The sequence below is a fragment of the Setaria viridis genome, chromosome 7 (assembly GCF_005286985.2).
Source record: "Setaria viridis chromosome 7, Setaria_viridis_v4.0, whole genome shotgun sequence".
Lineage (NCBI taxonomy): Eukaryota > Viridiplantae > Streptophyta > Magnoliopsida > Poales > Poaceae > Setaria > Setaria viridis.
This window is the reverse complement of record NC_048269.2, coordinates 34,148,203-34,168,650: the sequence shown is the minus strand read 5'-3', so window position 1 is coordinate 34,168,650 and position 20,448 is coordinate 34,148,203. Positions and strand designations below refer to the sequence as shown.

The following is a 20,448-nucleotide window of genomic DNA, read 5'->3' as shown; positions in this document are numbered from 1 at the left end:
ATAGTTTTAGTCCGGACCAAAATCCCCGTCTCTGGCGGGAGCTGCTCGTTGCAACGGCGAGGTAACCGATCGATCGAGCCATGCTCCGCCGCCGGCCTTTATAATTTATAAAAAGCCGAAAGATATGTGTGCCGGGCAAGTGGGCCGTGCAATGCAACTTGAGCTCTTGTTGCAACTGCCTCGGCTCGTCACCGGCCGGCCCATCGGTTCGTGGTCGACTGGTCGTGCATGTATATAAATAGTCAGCTCAGGCAGGCGGGGGCGGCTCATTAGCTGCTCATCCTTGAAACAAGCTGCTAGCTACGAGACCTTCCCGTCCAACGTCGTCGTCGTCAAAGTCATGCATCGTCCGTTCATGGCGCACTAGCGAGCGCACCGCGTACCACGACTGCCCGCGCGCGGCGTCTGCGTGCCGGCCGGGCTTGGCCTCTACAAATCTCTTACCTCTCCGATCCTTCTTCAATCGACGACGACCGAGAGGAGCGCGCGACGCCGATCGAGTCGACGCACCGTACCATGGCCGCTTCCGCGGCTGGCGCAACAAGGTCGTCATTGCTGCTGCCGGTCATCCTGCTCGTCGCCGCCGTCGGAGCATCATCGTCCCTCGCCGCCGCCGCGGCCGCACTGCCCAACGCCGCAGCCCATGGCGTTACGCTGCGCGTCGACCATCACCAGGTGCGCGCGTCCTATAGGCCTGCAGGCAGTCAATCAGCGTATAGATTTACTGTCCATGTATACAAGAGTGGTTTCTTTCCTTACTGCTCACTAATTTTACTTTTGCCAGGGTTAGTAGCTAGTAATTAATTACTACTTAATAATACATATAGTAGGTCTAAATTTAGAGTCAGCTAGCTATTGTTGCCATAAGTTGCTTTCAGCTTAATACCTTACTACTACCTCATCGCTGAGCTGCATGCAGGTGCTTGTGGACAATGGCGTGGTGCAGGTGACGCTGTCCAAGCCGCAGGGCCACATCACCGCCGTCCGCTACAACGGCGAGCGCAGCCTCCTGCACTTCGCCGGCCAGGAGAACACGGGAGGGTAAGTACATAGTACATCTCATGCATACTACTGGAGTGTTGGCTGTTGCGCTAATGGCGGCAAGCATGGATTGTTTATGCAAATTCTGATGATGCAGGTACTGGGATGTGGTGTGGAACTATCCGGGCTCCGATCACCCAAGAGGGATGATCGACATGTGAGTGCACCTCATCAACCCCCATAATCTTTTCTCTTAACGCCCATCACCTCCTTGGTGTGTCCTCATCACCGGCATGTCTGCAACTCTAGATAATTCTCAAAGTACATGTTGCATGTATGCTCTGTTGGTTATTTTGTTTCTTTGGGGAAAAAAAAGGAGCTCTGTTAGTTCATATTGATGCCGTTGTTTATTGCTAGTTGCTACAGTTATCATTGCATCAAGAAGTTATGTGTTGTTGCATGTTGGAGGTCACCAATACATCTCACAACATACCATAAATTTTCTGTAATTTAAAAGCTATTGACTGGACACAACACACAATACCTGCTCCTAGCTAGCAACAACAACTCGGATTTATGGCAGCACCGTCAGACAGAAAAGATCATTCAGGTTTTCAATCTAGCCATTGTGACGCTACATTTTGTAGCCAGCAAATCAGCGAGGTACTCTATGAATGTGCGCCGAAAGGATGGGGATTAACCAAGTACCCTCATGCATCCAATCTGTAAAGTGCTGCTCCATCTTAACCTTTTTTCTGAAGAATCAATGGTAGCTAGTCTTAAACACCGTCAGAGATTATTGCGCAGCTGCAAACAGAGGATCAACCAAGAAGCAATATTTTCAAACATACTAATCTTCAAGTCAGAGGACGCACTGCAATGTAGTCGACCTCATGGTCCTAGTACAGCTGACGAAAGTGCTTGTGCGTGTGCGGCAACTGCTTGGGTCCTTTTGGATGCAACTAACTGCCTCGGTTTTATAAGCAACTAACTGCATTTGATGTACAGGTTGGATAGTACGGAGTTCAAGGTCGTGTCCTCAAGCCCAGAGCAAGTGGAGCTTTCTTTCAGGAGTATATATAATCCATCACGCCAAGATAGTGTTAGACTAAACGTTGACAAAAGGTGACACCTTCATTATGTCATTAATTATTCAGATTACACAAACAACAAACTTGACTATTTTTAATCCTTACTAGCCCCTTCCTTGTGAAATAGTATTACCAAATTATCACTGAAACTTGCAAGAAAAAAACTGTTTCTTCAGAATTGTGGTGCTGAAAGGCAGCTCCGGGTTCTACTGCTACGCCATCTTTGAGCACGCCAGCAACTGGCCTGCCATGAACATCTCAGAGGCTCGGCTCGCTTTCAAACTTAACACGGACAAGTGAGTAGTACCCGTTTTGTTTTACAAGACTCTGATCAGCAATTTCTCTGAACTTGCCACAGAATTCTCGTGACTGAGCTGACTTTTTTTTTTGGCCTACAACAAATGTGTGTATTTCAGGTTCAACTACATGGCGATTTCAGACGACATACAAAGATACATGCCCAGCGCGGCAGACAGAGACGAGCCTCGAGGTACTGCACTGGCCTACAAGGAGGCTGTTCTTCTCGTTAACCCCCAGGAGCCACAGTTCAAGGGAGAGGTAAATTACCGAAGCATGCATGACATGCTACATTGCTACTAGAACAAGTTAAAATTTCAGACAGAACCATGAGCCTGCAACTCTCTGAATTTTGTTCAGGTGGATGACAAGTACCAGTACTCGCTGGACAACAAGGACAACGTCGTCCATGGATGGATCAGCAGCAATCACCCTAGCCCCATGGGCTTCTGGGTCATCACCCCAAGCAACGAGTTCAAGAGCGGCGGCCCCATGAAGAGGGAGCTCACCTCCCACGTTGGACCCACCTCCCTCACCGTAAGAAATTTTTCTGCCATTCCCTCCAACAGTTTCAGTCAAAATATATATTCAGAACTTTCAACTTAGTAATCTCTCTGCGTTCCTCAGATGTTTCTGGGAACGCATTACATTGGGGATGACATTGTCCTCAATGTTGGCAACGGCGAGTATTGGAAGAAGGTGTTGGGGCCAGTCTTCATCTACCTCAACTCGAGCCCGAAACACGGTGATCTCCGGGCTCTCTGGCAGGATGCCAAGGCGCAGGCGCAAACCGAAGTCAGCAAGTGGCCGTACAGCTTCCCTAAATCACCGGACTTCGCCAAGGCCGGCGAGAGGGGCTCCGTCACCGGAAGGCTCATGGTCAGAGACAGGTTCATGAGGAACGACGACATGCCTGCCGGGATGGCGTACATTGGCCTCGCCGCGCCCGGGCAGCCTGGCTCCTGGGCGACAGAGTGCAAGGTACGTGCGCCGGTCTGCTCCGTGACTACAAGTTGATCGAAGTGGTTCTGAACTCGTGGCACAACTCAGCCAAGATCATGGACACCTGATGCTGTGATGTGTACTGTTGTGCAGGGTTATCAGTTCTGGACGACGGCCACGTCCTGCGGCAGTTTCACCATCGGCAATGTCCGGGCAGGGGTGTACAACCTCTACGCATGGGTCCCCGGGGTTCTTGGAGACTACATGTACACTTCTGCTGTGACCGTAACGCCAGGTTGCGCCATCGACCTCGGTGATCTCGTGTTCTTGCCTCCAAGATCAGGCCCGACGCTGTGGGAGATCGGAGTCCCGGACCGGACCGCCGCGGAGTTCTTCATTCCTGACGTCGACCCCAGATACGCCAACCGGCTGTTTCTGCACAGGGACATGTAAGCTCATGATCTTGATGGCTTACGGAAGCATATGTCACGAGGCTTTTTAGTTGGGAAACTGATTCGGTCCTGTTGCACAGGTACAGGCAGTATGGTCTGTGGGAGAGGTACGCCGAGCTGTACCCTGACAGCGATCCTGTTTTCACGGTCGGTCGAAGCAACCACTCCAAGGACTGGTTCTTTGCACATGTCACAAGGTACTGATGCTGAAGAACTCTCTGTCAGTGCTGCTCGTCTCTTCGTTTCTACATGTTTCAATTCAGACTTGTACATGTTCGGATTTTGCAGGAAGGTCGGCAATGGCAACGTGCCAACGACGCGTCAGATACGGTTCAACCTGGACCACGTCGTCGCGGACGGCACCTACACGCTGCGCATCGCCCTTGCAGCTGCTCAGATGTCCAGACTGCAGGTACGAATAATCCTTGCTGTACACTGAATAATCATGCTTGTAACAATACAATTCTGATCCTTGGCGAACGTACTGAACTCGATCCGATCGCGTTTCGATTCTGAAATTAGGTGCACGTGAACGGGGGCGGCATGAGGAGGGGGGGCGGGGTGTTCACGACGCCGGAGTTCGGCGGCGGCAACGCCATCGCGCGGCATGGCATCCACGGCGTGCAGTGGAGCTTCGAGTTCCCCATCAGAGGGTACCTGCTGGAAGAAGGCGAGAACAGGATCAGCATCACGCAGACGAGGGCCTTCGGCGAGTTCTTGGGGGTCATGTACGACTACATCCGCCTGGAAGGCCCTCCTGGATCCTGGCGAGACCCCACGCGACGGGCATGATCATCGTCATGATCTAATCGGCTAGGAATCAGTATTTCCTCAATTTTTTCTCTTAATTAGGATATACACAGCAGCAACAGTTGTAGGAGTAAACTGAAGATTGTTAGAGCAGTAACAGGGTGGGTTTTTGAATGTATAGGACCAGCATGGGAAGCCGAAATACTAGAGTGAAATGAGCTAGAGCTTTGGGAGATTTTGCAGAAAGGTGTTCGAGCTGAATCATGCTGTTCTCTTTTCTTTCTGATTGCCCAATCCACTCTACTAGTTGTACTTGCTGTTACAACAAAATAATCCCCCTGGTCGGCAAATATACTTGACATTTTAGACATGGCATGATCTCTAATATGCACATTTGATCATCTTTTTCTATCAATAATACTCGCTCTGATAAAAAAAAAGAGTAAGTCGTTGCACATTGACATGATCTACAAGGTAGTTATACTTTGACTAGCATTTTGAGGGGAAAATTCAGTTCTTTTACTAATCTTCAAGAAGTTTTTTTTTAATCCCTAAGATGCAGAGCTCAGAATTGTGCCGAATATGTTGTTATTCCTACAGTCCTTGAACACTACGTTAAGGTTCAGGTATGGACACCGAAATGAGATCCTGGTTACGAGGAGGGCCCGATCAAGTAGGTGAACGTGCAAGCTAAGTGAATATTACGACGGCGTTTAGCTTAGCAGAATCCCTCTGATCAAATGCAGAAGGGGAATTGTGCAGAAAATTGTGCCCCTACGGTCGTTGCACTTGTACATTAGTATGCTAATGGTTAGGCAACCACGATATTTATTCAGAAAACCCAGGCCAGCTTTGCCGAGTGGAACGGGGATCATAAACAAACAAGGTCAGTTGTCTGCATCAGTAATGTGCTAAAATACTCTGCTAAATAAAGTGCTAAAACATTTTCCATGGAGAAGTTAAAACTCACAAGATCGTCAGACCAAGAACTTGTGACAATCAAATATTAAACCCCCCATATTTGACATTCACCTAGCAACAACAAGAGATCTTCCTAGCACTATTTACAGACCAGGCACGTATGACATTCACCTGTGCTACCTGTACACTGAAGTTCAAAAAAGTTCAGCACTGATGATGTCCTTGCATCAATCACCATGCATTCGCGCCGTGGCCTGGGCAATGATGGTGTCTTCGATCCGTTAACCTCCGAGTTAACAATGTCGATGCCTGGGCAAAGACAGAGTCAAGCAAAATCAACACATACACATGCAAGAAAACCAACAACGCAGCAACATGGACGGCGGCATGCTGATAACCGTGTTCTATGTATAATTATGGAACTGATCGAAGTTGGGAAAGCAGGCAGGCTCATGCACATCACTGGGCATTGCTCCCTTGCAGGCAAAGGGGCGAACACCTAGCGTGCACCCGCCGGCGACACACCACAGGACACAGAATGCAAAACGGCGACGGCGACGGCAACGGCGCCTGGCGAGACAGCAATTGAGCAGAGAAGATCGGGCGGTCCTAACAGCCGCTGTATCGACCACGTGCGGCCCAGATCGGGCGTGGACCGCGGCCAGGGACTCGGCCGTCCTTGTCACGCAGGCGCCGCCCGCGGCGTTGCTGGGGCTCGTCGCCGGTCGCCTCTTCGTCGTTAGAGAAGCTCTCGCGCGATCCGGGTTGGCCCGGCCAAGGAGACGACGGCCCGGCGGCCGGCCGGCTTCGGGAGATACGCGCGGCCGGAAGCTCGCACCACGTCGCCATCTTCGCCTCCACGGGCAGCCTGCAACAAATTCGCACCTGCTGCTATCTTTCTAAGGCTGCCACTGAACACGTACAACTAGAGCGACAACACCCATTCCCTTGTACGCAACGATCAAGCTCCCTGGGTTCATTGAGCCGTCACCTCTGCTTGCCGGATCTTCAGTTTATTGGGATCGATTGGTAAGATAAGATGCGACGTAGATAGCCATCTTCAGTTTATCGGGCAACATTGTGTGATTCAGTGCTCGTTTGCTGGCTGGCCTCTGAAACCCTGAACGGTACTTGGTTTATTTAGTTGAAAACATCAGCAGATGAAGCTGCCATTAGGTTCATGCTAGTTTCTGCTTGATGGCTAGTGACATTAATGTACCATCCTATTTTGATCATACTAGTAAATAAGGAATAGATCCTCAACCATTAGCTAAGCTAGATATATTGTTTTCAATAAGTAGGCAGTAATTGTAGTCTTTCAGTTTTGCTAAAAAAACAGTCGGCACAGCTAATTTGCAACTGTTACATTGTAGCACTTTATTTTTCGTTTATCCAAAGCGAATTCCCTCAAATGCATCTACCAGTATGTTAATCATTTTCAAGTGTTAGGCATTTTATTTCCTGTATTTGAAGCACCCATCTAGTACTCGAAAGGATAATTCAATTGACAATCCGTTTAACTGATTGTATGTGATGATGTAGGAAAAGATGGTTGATTATTTGGTACCGGTCCACAATTTTGGTTCCTTGTAACAGGTTCCTCCTACTTTTTAACCATCCGATCTGGACCGATGGACGGCTCCTAAAACCTTCAAGCACCGTTAAAAATGTCCTAAAACAACGTATAATTTGTGACGGAGGGACTACTCGTTAACAAATATTTATGCTTACGAGTCCGTAGTCAACACACTTGGTCGAATCCTTGACTGAAGCTTAGGAGGATACTTGGTTCCGACTATTTTCAATACTATTTGTATAATTTCGATTTTGTTTCAGGGCTCATCAAATCATTTCTTAGAAATAACATATGTATGGGTAAGAAAAATGATTCTGCTAACTCCTTTCTTATGTTTTTTTTTTACCGTTTTCACTCCTACCAACTTGTACTTGCTTCCTCTAAAAAAAGAGAGAGAGAGAATGAATAAGCGTACTCCGGAGTCACATCCGCACATGCGGAACTTCACGTTATGTACCAATGATGGAGCTTGAAATATCCTGCAACTGCTGCACATGCATGACACTATGACACGCACGCCCATGCGATGGCCCATGGCGTGGCCCTCGTGGCTGAGGACCGGCTGGCATCGTAGTTTTTTTTTTTAAAACGAACCGGCTCCTGCCATGTTATATTCATGTTATATTAATTAGAAGAAGGGGATGAGAGCCACATTCTATGCAACATAAGCGCTAAATGCTTTGCACCGGCAAAAATCCGAGTGGCTGGCATCGTAGTTGAGGACGTGGCATTTTCCAGATGGCGCCCCTCGGCTGCGACTGCGATACGATGAGGACGTGGCGTTTTCCAGATGGCGCCCCTCGGCTGCGACTGCGACCAGGGTGTTTGGCACATTTGGTTCCTGTCACATCGGATGTTTAGACACTAATTAGGAGTATTAAACATTGGTTAATTACAAAACTAATTGCACAACCCTTAGGCTAAATTGCGAGACGAATCTATTAAACCTAATTAGTCCATAATTTGACAATGTGGTGCTACAGTAACCATTCGCTAATGATGGATTAATTAGACTTAATAGATTCGTCTCGCGATTTAGCATAGAGGTTCTGCTATTAGTTTTGTAATTATCTCATATTTAGTCATCCTAATTAGCATCCGAACATTCGATATGACAGGGCTAAAGTTTAGCCCCTATCTCCAAACATCCCCCGTATATTGCGCACGTTTCGTTCAGGAGAGGACACGAGAGAAAACGACCCGAGAAAGAGAGAGACAGCTAGCTGCCTTAGCCTAGGCTTGGCACTTGATCCGTTAATAAAATCTCACCCCTGGAGACTAGCTTGGCTCAGCAAAAGCTCGGTCGCTGCTGGAGGAGAGCCTCGCCTTCGACGGCAAAATCGTCCACTGAAAAAATGGGCGCGAAATCAGACCTAATCAAACATTAATTCTATCACGCCACAAGAATCCTCTGAGACCTATCCTAATAGATTCGTTGTCCCTCTTCTACTGCCGCATTGCGAGGCCTTCGAGAGCAGATGGGGCCACAAAGGCTGGGCTTAATCCTCAATTTTAAGTACATCCTGAAGCTGTGATGTATCGTATTCAATCTTAACTGTTACATGGAATTGTAAATGTAGTAATTTTTGTCATGGAGCTATAGTTCAGTTTTGGGGGAAAAAATCCAGAAAGAATGTCTTTTTGAATCTTAACAGTACAGCAAGAAGAAAGATTCCAAGCTTGAAAATTATGTTACAAGATAGTACAATAGAGTTGCTTATAACTAGCTCAATTAGCAAAGTGAACGGTGCATTGTGCTGTGTGAGGGAGGAAAGGGCTCTAGAAGGAAACAATTGGTTGATTGATCAAATATAAAATTCCATGATTTAAGGAAGTTTGTTTGCAAGAAAAAAACACATCGGAAAAAATAACCTTAGAACGGTGTTCCAGTAGACATTGCGACTACAGACAGACAAACAATTTACAAACAAGAATGGAATACATAAAAAAGTCTTGAAAATACAGAAGAGGAGTTGGCACACAACCTTGAGGAATTGAGTTTGCCAATCCGGAAATATTAGTGATTGAGGGGCTGTGGAAGGAAACAATTGGTTGATTGATCAACGATTGAGCGGCTCTGGAAGGAGTTGCGTTTACCAATCCGGAAATAGCAGGACAACCTACAATTATGAAATTCCAAGATTTAAGGAAGTTTGTTTGCAAGAAAAAATACATCGGAAAAAATAACTTGGGAATGGTGTTCCAATAGACATTGCGACTACGGATAGACAAACAATTTACAAAAAAGAATGGAATGCATAAAAAGTCTTGAAAATACAGAACTTGGATCAGGTGTTGGCACACAACCTGGATCAAGAGTTGGGTTTGCCAATCCGAAAACAACAGTGATTGAGGGGCTCTGGAAGGAGTTGCGTTTGCTAATCCGGAAACAGCAGGACAACCTGCAATTATGAAATTCCAAGATTTAAGCAAGTAAACATGATTAAGAAATATAAACAGTGCAGATTATACCTGGATTCCGTGTTCGTTTTATCAAACTGGCTTCCGGTGTAATCACTGCAGATTGCTGCAGACTGCTCTGATGAGAACCTTGATGTGGAAGATCTCCACGAGCATTTACAGCTGCTGCTAGTTTCTCAGCTTTTTTATGTGCATAATCTTACCTCCGCTTTACATTCTTCTCAGCTCTCACCTCAGCTGGCAAGTTTGCATAGCTTTCATGTCGTTTTTGCCGTTTAAGTTCCACCTCAGATATAGCATCACTGCTTGCATCTTAAACGAAACAAACAACCTCAACCACAGAAACAGAAAGAGAAACGTAAAACAAGCTTCATCTTAATACCATTATTGTTGGAATCATCAAATCGCCTCTTACTGCTGCGAGATGCACGACGAGATGTGGTGTTTGTAACGTCCTGGAACAGAATTCGATCGCTCGTTGTAACAAATCTGCGATGACGACGCGGCTTAGAGAAAATATGTGAAGCATGCGCGGATTAGACAAACCATATTTCATTTATATACTCACCTGCGTCTCGCGGCCTGGTAATGTAGACTTGATGACCTGGTGTGCCACCAACAAGCCATGCGACCAATGTAGACCTGACGACCTCGTGGCTTCTTGGACGTGAGATTATATAGGTACAATGATGATAAAAAAGGAAACGCGCGTTGAGAAAACAATTCAAAAAAGAAACGGGAAATTCAAAAATTCGTGATTGAAGGGATCCGGAAGGAAACAATTGATTAAAAAATCACGCGGTTGCTGGCGGGAATTCGTGATTGAGGGGATCTGGAAGGAAACAATTGATTGAAAAACCACACGGTTGCTGGCGGGTAATTATTAGTTTCCACACACACCACCATGCGGTTGCTGGCGGGTAGAAAAATGAAAAGAAAGGGCGCGGTGTCAAAAAAATGGGCGCGGGCGGGATTTAGAACATGTGATTATGACGAAATGGTTCTCCCCATCGTCGTAACCTTTTGTAGTAGGCTCTCCGTGAGGGGTACGTGGCTATAACTCTTGGTTGGAATTGACATCAATTCTCTCGATTCTGATTTGTAATTTCGATTTTGTTTTAGGGCTCACCAATCATTTCTTAGAAATAACATATGTATGGGTAAGAAAAATGATTCTGCTAACTCCTTTCTTATGTTTTTTTTTACCGTTTTCACTCCTACCAACTTGTACTTGCTTCCTCTTGAAAAAAGAGAGAGAACGAATAAGCGTACTCCGGAATCACATCCGCACATGCGGAACTTCACGTTATGTACCAATGATGGAGCTTGAAATATCCTGCAACTGCTGCACATGCATGACACTATGACACGCACGCCCATGCGATGGCCGATGGCGTGGTTCTCGTGGCTGATGACCGGCTGGCATCGTAGTTTTTTATAAAAAAACGAACCGGTAGGACAGCTGCTTATTACATTAGAAGAAGAAGGGGAGACCGACGACCGCAAAACAATACAAGAGCAATAGTTTCTTAAAAAAAAAAGCCTCGTCTTTGATCCTCGAAACCAACATGAACAAGGGTGACTCAGCTCTGTCAAAAATCCGAGCGCGGCTGGCATCGTAGTTGAGGACGTGACGTTTTCCAGATGGCGCCCCTCGGCTGCGACTGCGACCACTATATATTGCGCACGTTTCGTTCACAGGAGAGGACACGAGAGAAAACGGCCTGAGAAAGAGAGAGAGAGAGAGACAGCTAGCTGCCTTAGCCTAGGCTTGGCACTCGATCCGTTAATAAAATCTCACCCCTGGAGGCTAGCTTGGCTCAGCAAAAGGCTCGCTCGCTGCTGAAGGAGAGCCTCGCCTTCGACGGCAAAATCGTCCACGGAGAAAATGGACGCGAAATCAGGTCAATTCCTTTGCCTTCCCCTGTGATTTTCACTCCATCACCGGCCGATGCTCCATAAACTGACCTAATCCAGAAAGAATTTCTTTTTGAACCTTAACAGTACAGCAAGAAGAAAGATTCCAAGCTTAAGAAAATTATGTTACAAGATAGTACAATAGAGTTGCTTATAACTTAGCTCAGTTAGCAAAGTGAACGGTGCATTGTGCTGTGTGACGGAGTAAAGGGTCCGTCTTGTGTCATCGAGCTGCTCAAATCTGATTGTAATTTCTTATATCAGATTAATATAAGCACTCTTTATCTCCAAAAAATATAAGCACTATCTTCTCGTAGAAAGATAAGAAAAAAAATTCTAGAAAAAAAAAGGTGTGGCCAATCCAAACGTGGCGCAAGTCGTAGGACTCGGTACGAGTCCACCCCACGTCGGCCATCGTAACGACGCGGCTGCTTCTTCCCTTCTTCCTCCACCCGTCCGTACTCGTCGTCTTCTCCGGCCGGCCGGAACTGCAAAACCGTTTTCCCTTCTCGTACGGGCCTGTACAGAAGAAAATCACCACTACCAGCCCAGCAATTCCTTGCCCCTCCCACAGTAGTGCCTAGAACCTTTCTCTCCACCGGAGCAGAAGGTTCTAGAAGGCCCGCCCCCCGGCCAGGATGTGCGGGATCTTCGCCTACCTCAACTACAATGTGTCGCGGGAGCGCCGCTACATCCTCGAGGTCCTCTTCAACGGCCTCCGCCGCCTCGAGTACCGCGGCTACGACTCCTCCGGGATCGCGCTCGACGCGGACCGCCCCGCCTCCTCCTCCTCTGCTTCCCCTCCTGATGCGCCGTACGCCGGGGCGCCGCCGCTTGTGTTCCGCCAGGAGGGCAAGATCGAGAACCTCGTGCGATCCGTCTACTCCGGTCAGTTCTCTTCTCGTTCCTGAATGCTTCCTGGCGCAAAGCTTGGATATTTTCGCGACTTGTTTTATTTGGGCCTCAGTTGTCTGTTTCCATCTGTAAAGCTTCGATTTTGGCCGGGTTTCGGATCCAATTTCGGGGGAATTTTGTTACCTGCTGACGTGTTTTTAGATAGTTCTACACTTCTACTGTTATCTTATCACCTGCCATTTCTTTGCTACTGGAATCGCCAACTTCCAAAATTCAGCATCCCTGTTCTCATTATCTCGAATTATACATGGTTCTATGAAATTCCAAATGTTGGCCATTCGAATCAATCAGAGTTCTTTCTTTATGACATCTGTCAATATCTTATGCAAGTCGGCACTTGAAAACCTCCCTTTTCATTTCCTTCCAAGTCCATGCTACAAAGTTTCCATCGCACTTTTGGTACTCTGAAATACGTGCAATTCATGAACTATCGGAGTGCTCAGAAGCTAAATCTTACCCCAGCTTTCGTGTTTGTGTTCTTCAGAGGTCGATGAGAAGGATGTGAACCTAGATGCTGCATTCAATGTGCATGCTGGAATTGCCCACACCAGATGGGCCACACATGGTGTGCCTGCTCCAAGAAACAGCCACCCCCAATCTTCTGGTGCCAGTGATGAGTTCTTGGTCGTCCACAATGGCATCATCACCAACTATGAGGTCTGCTTACTCTGTTGTTGTGATATTTTATAATACAACTGTATTGTTTGTTTCATATAGTGGCATCATCATAAACTTGTTGTGACATTGTTTGATAGAATCCTTGCGTATTGTTTGTTTTGTTCTATATGATCTTTACAGTTGTTAGTGCACTCAGATCATTGAAACCACGTGCCTGTACCAACTTGCGCCCCACGTGAAAGTCTATGCCTTGAGCCCCTCCACATGGGATGTCTCGTTATCTTCCTTCCTATTTTTTAAGGAGGGAATCTGCCCATCAGTTTAAAAGCTCATAAAATTACTGGTACTAAGGAACAGTTACTGCAGTACATTATTTACTGTTTAACAAATGGAATATCAAGAACTGTCTTTTTTAGTCCTGAAGATTGTTTCGCCACAGTCTGGATTTTTTTTTGTCTTAATTGTGTAAATGAGGATTCACAATTCTCAATGTTAGATTTTAAATTTCATCTTGTATTTATTGGACATTTATGACACTCAAGCCTCAACCATTTGAAACTTGAATGTATATGATCATTTACCATTGTACACTAATATGGCATCGTATGATAACATGGTAAATTGTAATTCTAACTTGATCTTTTGACTTATTTGTTCAGGTCCTGAAAGAGACACTAACTAGGCATGGTTTCACCTTTGAGTCTGATACAGATACAGAAGTCATCCCTAAACTAGCAAAGTTTGTTTTCGATAAATCTCATGATGAAGAAGGTAATGCGCTTTTATCTTGAAATTGCAATATTGCTGCCATAAGCAAAAGCAGAAAAGATGTACCCTCTGATATTTATCTGGGCCATTTAGTCTGTAGTTTCTCTTAAAATTGTTTTCTTTTCAGGGCTGTTAAATTATTTCCTTGGAGCATTGCACTATGGCTAGAACATTAATATTGTCCTCAAGGAAGTAGATAAGGCAATAGTTGATACACATATATGCTATTTGTGCACAACACTTTCTAGTAGAATGTAGAGACTCTTAGGCGTCACGCTATTTCAAACTTGGCAGGAGAGTTCCTTAAACATGGAAGAATACTTACTGTTGCATTACCAAATATATAATTGCTGACTGAACTCATCTGTGACTTCTCGCTAAAGAAATTCTTTACGTTGTTTTTCATTTCCTCAGGTGATGTGACATTTAGCCAAGTTGTTATGGAAGTTATGAGGCAGCTGGAAGGAGCCTACGCACTTATCTTTAAGAGTCCACACTATCCAAATGAATTGATTGCATGCAAACGAGGGAGCACACTGATACTTGGTGTCAATGTAAGTGAAATAACATTCTTATACCCTTGATATATTGAGTAGGTTTAATGTGAGAAAACTGAAGTAATTTTCTTTTTTTGCATGTTTGTTCTGAGATTCATTTTCTGTTGTAGTGAGGCACTAAATTAACCTTTTCTTGCCATCATCCACTTCAAAAATATGTGACGGAAAACAGCATCATAATAAACATAAAGCATTAAAGAAGATGTTTATTCCATTATTTGGATGGAATAGTATCCTAGAATTGACTTTTATTATAACAATCTTCTCATCAAGGTAAATGCTTTACAAGGTCCACCCTGTACTCAATATAGTAATGAACCTGTTAATTGCCACATGTTTATCTCTACACTGTTCGATCTTAAGAACCATGCAGTTAAGTAGTTCAAGATTGATTTTATTTATGAGTGACCTTTTCAGTAATATGTTTTTTTACATGATTGTAATTCACATTTTGTTATTGCACTTGTATGGATCTTACAATTGTCTTTATTGAATTTGAATTCTTTCCTTATAATATACAAATCATGCTCTCTTGCCTTCCAGGAATTGAGTGGTCAACAAAATGGCAAACCATTTCATGATGTCAAAGCCTTGACAACAAATGGAAAGCCCAAAGAATTATTCTTCTCCAGTGACCTATGTGCTATTGTAGAACATACAAAGAACTATTTAGCTCTTGAAGATAATGAAATTGTTCATATTAAGGTATTCTTTAAAGGCTTGCTTGTTAGTTTACATGCATTTTATGGTTTTTAAGTTGCTGGTATTTTTGTTTTTGAAGGTTCCTCTATTTTAATTTGAGATTTTGTAGACCTTGATATCATAAATGCTATTCTTGATTCCCTGCCACCATGATGTTATATCCTAGAAATATAATTCCCGACCTTCTATTATGCCTGATTGGTTTAAGCATTGCAGGATGGCAGTGTGTCAATCCTCAAGTTTGACCCTCACAAAGAGAAGCCAGCATCTGTGCAACGAGCATTGTCTGTTCTTGAGATGGAAGTTGAGCAAATAAAGAAAGGAAGTTATGATCACTTCATGCAAAAAGAAATCCATGAACAGCCACATTCTTTGACAACGACAATGAGGGGTAGGCTAAAGGATGGTGAGGTTCTTTTAGGTGGACTGAAGGAACATCTCAAAACAATTAGGCGTTGTAGAAGGGTGGTTTTTATAGGCTGTGGTACAAGTTACAATGCTGCCTTAGGTGCAAGAACATTTGTGGAAGAACTGACAGGTAGGTCTGATCAATTACTCCAGCTGTATTGCCTTTATGAGGAAAATTTTGGAATTCCTCAAAGTGATTAGAATTTAGTTAACGATCCTGTAGCTTAAGTCCTTTTTTCTTGCTTTATTGGATAATAGGTATTCCTGTGACTATGGAGGTTGCAAGTGACTTGCTGGACAGACAAGGTCCCATCTATAGGGAAGACACTGCAGTTTTTGTCAGTCAGTCAGGGGAGACAGCAGATACCCTCCTTGCTCTTGATTATGCACTAGAAAACGGAGCCCTTTGTGTTGGCATAACAAATACTGTTGGAAGCACACTGTCGAGAAAAACACATTGTGGAGTTCATATCAATGCTGGTTGTGAGATTGGTGTTGCCAGTACCAAGGTTGGTCTATTAAAATTTTCTTGCTGTAATGGTTATCCTCATTTTTTTGACCATCTCAATTCTTATGTGCTAACATACCTGCCAATCTTGCAGGCATATACAAGTCAAATAGTAGCCATGGCGATGATGGCTTTGGCTATTGGATCTGATCAAATATCCACTCAAGCTAGAAGGAATGCTATCATCAGTGGACTTACCAGCCTTCCAAGTATGTTGCAATGGATACAAAGTTTATTATGCTGCCAAGCAAAATGCTGTTTTTAACTGATGCTCCTGAACGTGTGTACTCTACGATGTAGGCTGTGTCAGTGAAGTTCTCAAACTTGATGCTGAGATGAAGGAGCTTGCCTCTTCCTTGATCGATTCAGAATCCCTCCTTGTGTTCGGAAGAGGTTATAACTATGCCACTGCACTAGAGGGCGCCCTCAAAGTTAAGGAGGTTGCGCTGATGCACAGCGAAGGCATGCTTGCTGGTGAGATGAAACACGGACCGCTGGCACTGGTGGATGAAAACCTTCCCATCATTGTCATTGCAACACGTGATGCATGCTTCAGGTAATCGAGCACTTTGGAAAGGAACCAGTTCAGCTTTTGGTTTTATTATTCGTAACAAGGTTTTGCCTAACAAGTTCTCCACCTGTTGCAGCAAGCAACAATCGGTAATACAGCAGCTACTTTCACGCAAGGGGCGCCTGATAGTGATGTGCTCGAAGGGAGATGCATCTGCTGTATGCTCAATTGGATCCTGCAGAGTTATTGAAGTTCCAGGGGTTGCAGACTGTCTCCAGCCCGTGATCAACATAATTCCGTTACAGGTTTGTCTAAGCTTTGTTTTGTTATTTTATGTTTAATTACGCTACGTGCAATTCTGTTGACTGAACATATTTTGTTATGTTTGGTTCAGTTGCTGGCGTACCATCTGACAGTTCTCCGTGGATTCGATGTGGATCAACCAAGGAATCTGGCGAAGAGCGTGACCACACAGTAGATAAGAGGTAGAGGAGATGTGTGACTTGTATCCTTGTGTTGTATGGGGCAGGTAGCATGCCGGCTATAGCTTTTGGTTAGTGTAATTATTTATTATTGTTCTTGAGGTGGCTAAGTATTACGGTACGTTAAACAAGTGACTGAAATGTACGGTACAAATGGTATATTTCAGAAAGAAATGTCCAGGAGCCTGTTTAGTTATCTGCCGGTCTGGGCCCATGTCGACGGCTGTAGCGTCGCTGATGGGCCGTGGGCCGAGCTTTTTGGACGTGTCTGTAGAAGGAAGAGAGGAGGAAACCGAGAGCAGGCACGGGCGGCGGCACGTGCTAGGGTTGAGGGAGGAGGCTGCATCCAACGGTAGAGAGCTACTCTACGAATCTCAAACAACGGTAATTGTGGAAGAAAAAAACTTCCGGACGTTAGATAGGATTCCCGGGGTGTGATGGCCTGCCGGTGTGTGATAGGAGGAGCTTGGAGCCCAATGAGCTCGCTATAAAGAAGGGTGCAGAGACGAGCATAGTAGTTGGGTCGTTGAGTTGAAAGCCTAATGGGCTGAGGTGTCTGAGTCTGGCCCAAGTGGCTGGATAAAATATATATTTACAGAGACACTTATTTCTACGTTGACGAACCGGCGGACAATTTCGGGCATACATTGGGCCACGTCGCCCCATCTTCCCAGCCGTTAGATGGTAAGATGAAGTTCGATCACGACATAGAGGATGTTTGGATCCACGAATTAATTTTCAGTTCGGAACACATTCGGATGGGATGTTTGATACCAATTTGAAGAACTAAATATGAACTAATTATAAAACTAATTGCATAAGTCATGGCTAATTCGCGAGATGAATTTATTAAACCTAATTAATCCATAATTAAGCACATGTTTGCTGTAGCATCACATTATCAAATCATGGACTAATTAGACTTAATAGATTCGTCTCGTGAATTAGCCTTCATTTATGCAATTGATTAACCTGTATTAATCTAAACATTCGACACGTGACAGAGATTAAACATCAGACACTGCAACCAACCACCTGACGCGGCATAGGTGCCAGCGAAACTTTGCGACCCGGCACTCATTCGCTGGCGAGAGATTACCAACGCAGCACCTCCTCTGCCCCTGCCCATGCACCGCCGGCTGCTGCTCCCCTCCGCACGCACCATCTCAGCCGCGCGCAGTTGTCGACGCGCCGCAGCTTGCTGTCCTGCTGCTCAAACCACCACACACATGACACATACACAGAGCCGTGGCTTCGAAGGCTAGTGTCGTTCCTGCGGTGATTGGTGTCGCCGACGGGGTGGAAGCGGAGACGGCACGTAAGTTGTGCGTCCTGGTCGTCACCTGCACCGGCGACAACGCCGTCATGGCAGCCGTCCCTGCAAAAGCTAACGTGAGGTTCTATAATAACCCACCGCAAGTTTCATATCATATCTGTCGCATTTGATGCAAGTGTGTTTATTCAAATAGTTCTATTTTACAAGACCAACTGAAACAACCAAATACGGGCCAGCACGAAGTCCATTTGGTTTACCTTCATTCACAGGTAGCTTTTATCCAGGGGATTGCAGATGCTCCATCAGAGTAGCTGGAATTAATAATTGGTGGATCACAGCACCACATGCTTCACAGAACAACTACCATCCGCGTCCAGTAACCAAGTGCCCCATACTATCCCAACATGTTGAAATCTGCTTAATTGCTTATTCACTCTGTTCTTGTGAGTCACAGAAATGTTGGTGCGGGACCTCTTCAGTAATATGGTTCTTTCTGTACGAGTCGCTGTCAGTTTCAAGTTCCAGTATGGTATTTGCAGTATCCACCTGGCACATGTTGTTCTGCAACTCAAGACAGCTTCCCTCATCATACTCCTCAGTGAGCCAAGCTGCACTTTCCGGTTCACCAACGTTACGGCATCCAGACAAAATCAGATCTAGCATTTTCCTTCGCACATCGTATACAGGATTAGGCTCAATCAGGCAGCCTTTACTGTATCTCTCCCTCAGAATGACTGTCTGTGCACTTCCCTTTGTCGAGATGTAGAAAATTCCTGGGTACTTAAGAAGAAGCTCCTGCAAGTTTACTTCCATATTAAAAGCTCTTCTGAAGTGCGACAATCTTTCAAGTGGTATCATCTTTTCTACTGTCAGACTTAAAAGTTCATGAAGAATACCAACAATACGTTTCTCAAGCCGCTCAACATTGTGGATCGGATGCAAAGCATTCTTCTCATAAGGTTTGGTGTAGGGAAGCCTCTGCCAATTCTTGAGTTTTTCCCTAAAACCTTTCTCAATCTTATATCCAGTAGGAAAGTTGATTGGAAAAGCGTATTTTGTCTCTGATTCAGCTAGCCATTTTTCAGTGTACTCTTTCTTCCTCCATTCTTCAATCTTAGCTACAGCTAATTCGTCATCCCTAGCAACAAGTGACAGAGTATCAGGGGATTCAAGATATAAATCATGTCCATGCTTTGGTAGTATGGAAGACCTGTAATCGTCGGGAAGCCCAAGTTCCCTCCTTACAAGCCATAACGCGTGCATATTCAGAGTTCCATTCATGGAGAGCATGAGAAGTTTCTTCAGGCGCTGCACTGTGTCGGCCTCATTCTCCCTGATCACAGCATCTTCCTCTGCAATCAAGTCGGCCATCTTTTGTGTGATCTTGCAGCAATGGTTTCTCTTTACAGGGTGCATGTAAATCTGGAAAATGTGGGGATATTTCTTGAGGAAAGCGCCGATCTCAATGTTCAACCCGACCTCATGTCTCCACTTTGAAAGAAGTTGGACAGATGCATATCCATTCCTCTGCTGGGATATCAACTCACGTACAGCCAAGGCATGCCTCAAGTTCCTCAGTTGAACCATTAGCTTGTCCAGCCTATGATCCCTTGTTCTGCCCTCCAGACGGGTTCTTGCTGAATCTACTGGCTTTTTCCACCGCCGCTGCACACCACAGTTGAAGGGACCATATTGAAATGCCCCAGTCCCACCCAATATTCCCAGCCGCACAGAGAGGGCATGCAGGTTTCCTGGACTGAATGTGATCGATGCCATTTGCTTGTATGTTAGAACTCCAATCCTTAGAATATACGAAGCTGCATCAAGAGTCACAAGTGCATCTGTAGGGCAATGACAACCTGCCAAAGTTCAACACATCTTCAGATTTGCAGAGCATGTCATTGGCAGTAGCGCACAGAGAAGGATTATGCATATGATTTCACAGAAACGAGTACGAAAGTGGGAGCTGACTCCATGCAGTATAGCAATTAGCAACACATAAACCTGAAATTACCTTGCTAGGCATTTCATCGAACATGGCATGTGCATAACCAGAGCGATGGGCGAAGCTAGCTCCAGAGTGCCTCTGCCTGACGCTGACGCTGACGGAGGACGAAAGGGTGCCGGCAGGCTTCAAGATAGCAGTTGGCAAGGGCCAGGACGAAGCAGCAGTGTGTGGGAGACTGGGAAGTGATCGGCGATTCGGCGGGCGGGAAATGGGCGGCGGGTAGCGTTGGGCTCTCTCGGAGTCTCGGAGTCGGAGGCGAGCAGCAGGGGGTTCTCTTTTTGTTTTGTTTTTTTTTTGTTTTTTTTTTTGGGGGGGGAGAGGGAGCTACCCGAGTGGCGTTGGGCTCT

The 20,448-nt window shown here is 45.5% G+C and overlaps 3 protein-coding genes across 4 annotated transcripts; 2 read left to right on the top strand and 1 right to left on the bottom strand.

The window, feature by feature from the left end:
* The first annotated feature begins 264 nt into the window (after positions 1 to 264).
* Positions 265 to 4,883, top strand: LOC117863280 (uncharacterized). The gene is made up of 12 exons (XM_034746915.2): positions 265 to 675; positions 920 to 1,041; positions 1,139 to 1,198; positions 1,990 to 2,106; positions 2,249 to 2,368; positions 2,489 to 2,630; positions 2,730 to 2,906; positions 2,997 to 3,350; positions 3,465 to 3,760; positions 3,844 to 3,960; positions 4,052 to 4,175; positions 4,286 to 4,883. Exons 1-12 carry the CDS (start codon positions 517 to 519, stop codon positions 4,553 to 4,555), a joined length of 2,058 nt encoding a protein of 685 aa, XP_034602806.1. The 5' UTR covers positions 265 to 516; the 3' UTR covers positions 4,556 to 4,883.
* Positions 4,884 to 11,141: 6,258 nt separating this feature from the next.
* Positions 11,142 to 17,013, top strand: LOC117863454 (glutamine--fructose-6-phosphate aminotransferase [isomerizing] 1). 2 transcript variants are annotated; one of them, XM_034747154.2, is made up of 12 exons: positions 11,142 to 11,335; positions 11,436 to 12,236; positions 12,748 to 12,920; positions 13,541 to 13,652; positions 14,064 to 14,203; positions 14,750 to 14,911; positions 15,125 to 15,446; positions 15,575 to 15,825; positions 15,919 to 16,033; positions 16,125 to 16,380; positions 16,472 to 16,640; positions 16,730 to 17,013. In XM_034747154.2, the coding sequence occupies exons 2-12, from the start codon at positions 11,987 to 11,989 to the stop codon at positions 16,811 to 16,813; spliced, it is 2,034 nt and encodes a 677-aa protein (XP_034603045.1). In that variant the 5' UTR covers positions 11,142 to 11,335; positions 11,436 to 11,986; the 3' UTR covers positions 16,814 to 17,013. The 2 variants fall into 2 exon arrangements, with proteins under 2 accessions (XP_034603045.1, XP_034603046.1); XM_034747155.2 differs by lacking the exon at positions 11,436 to 12,236.
* A 1,368-nt stretch (positions 17,014 to 18,381) lies between these two features.
* Positions 18,382 to 20,415, bottom strand: LOC117863456 (protein ROOT PRIMORDIUM DEFECTIVE 1). Its single transcript, XM_034747158.2, has 2 exons — positions 20,108 to 20,415; positions 18,382 to 19,952 (listed from the first exon to the last, which is right to left on the bottom strand). Exon 2 carries the CDS (start codon positions 19,867 to 19,869, stop codon positions 18,520 to 18,522), a length of 1,350 nt encoding a protein of 449 aa, XP_034603049.1. The 5' UTR covers positions 19,870 to 19,952; positions 20,108 to 20,415; the 3' UTR covers positions 18,382 to 18,519.
* Positions 20,416 to 20,448: the final 33 nt, after the last annotated feature.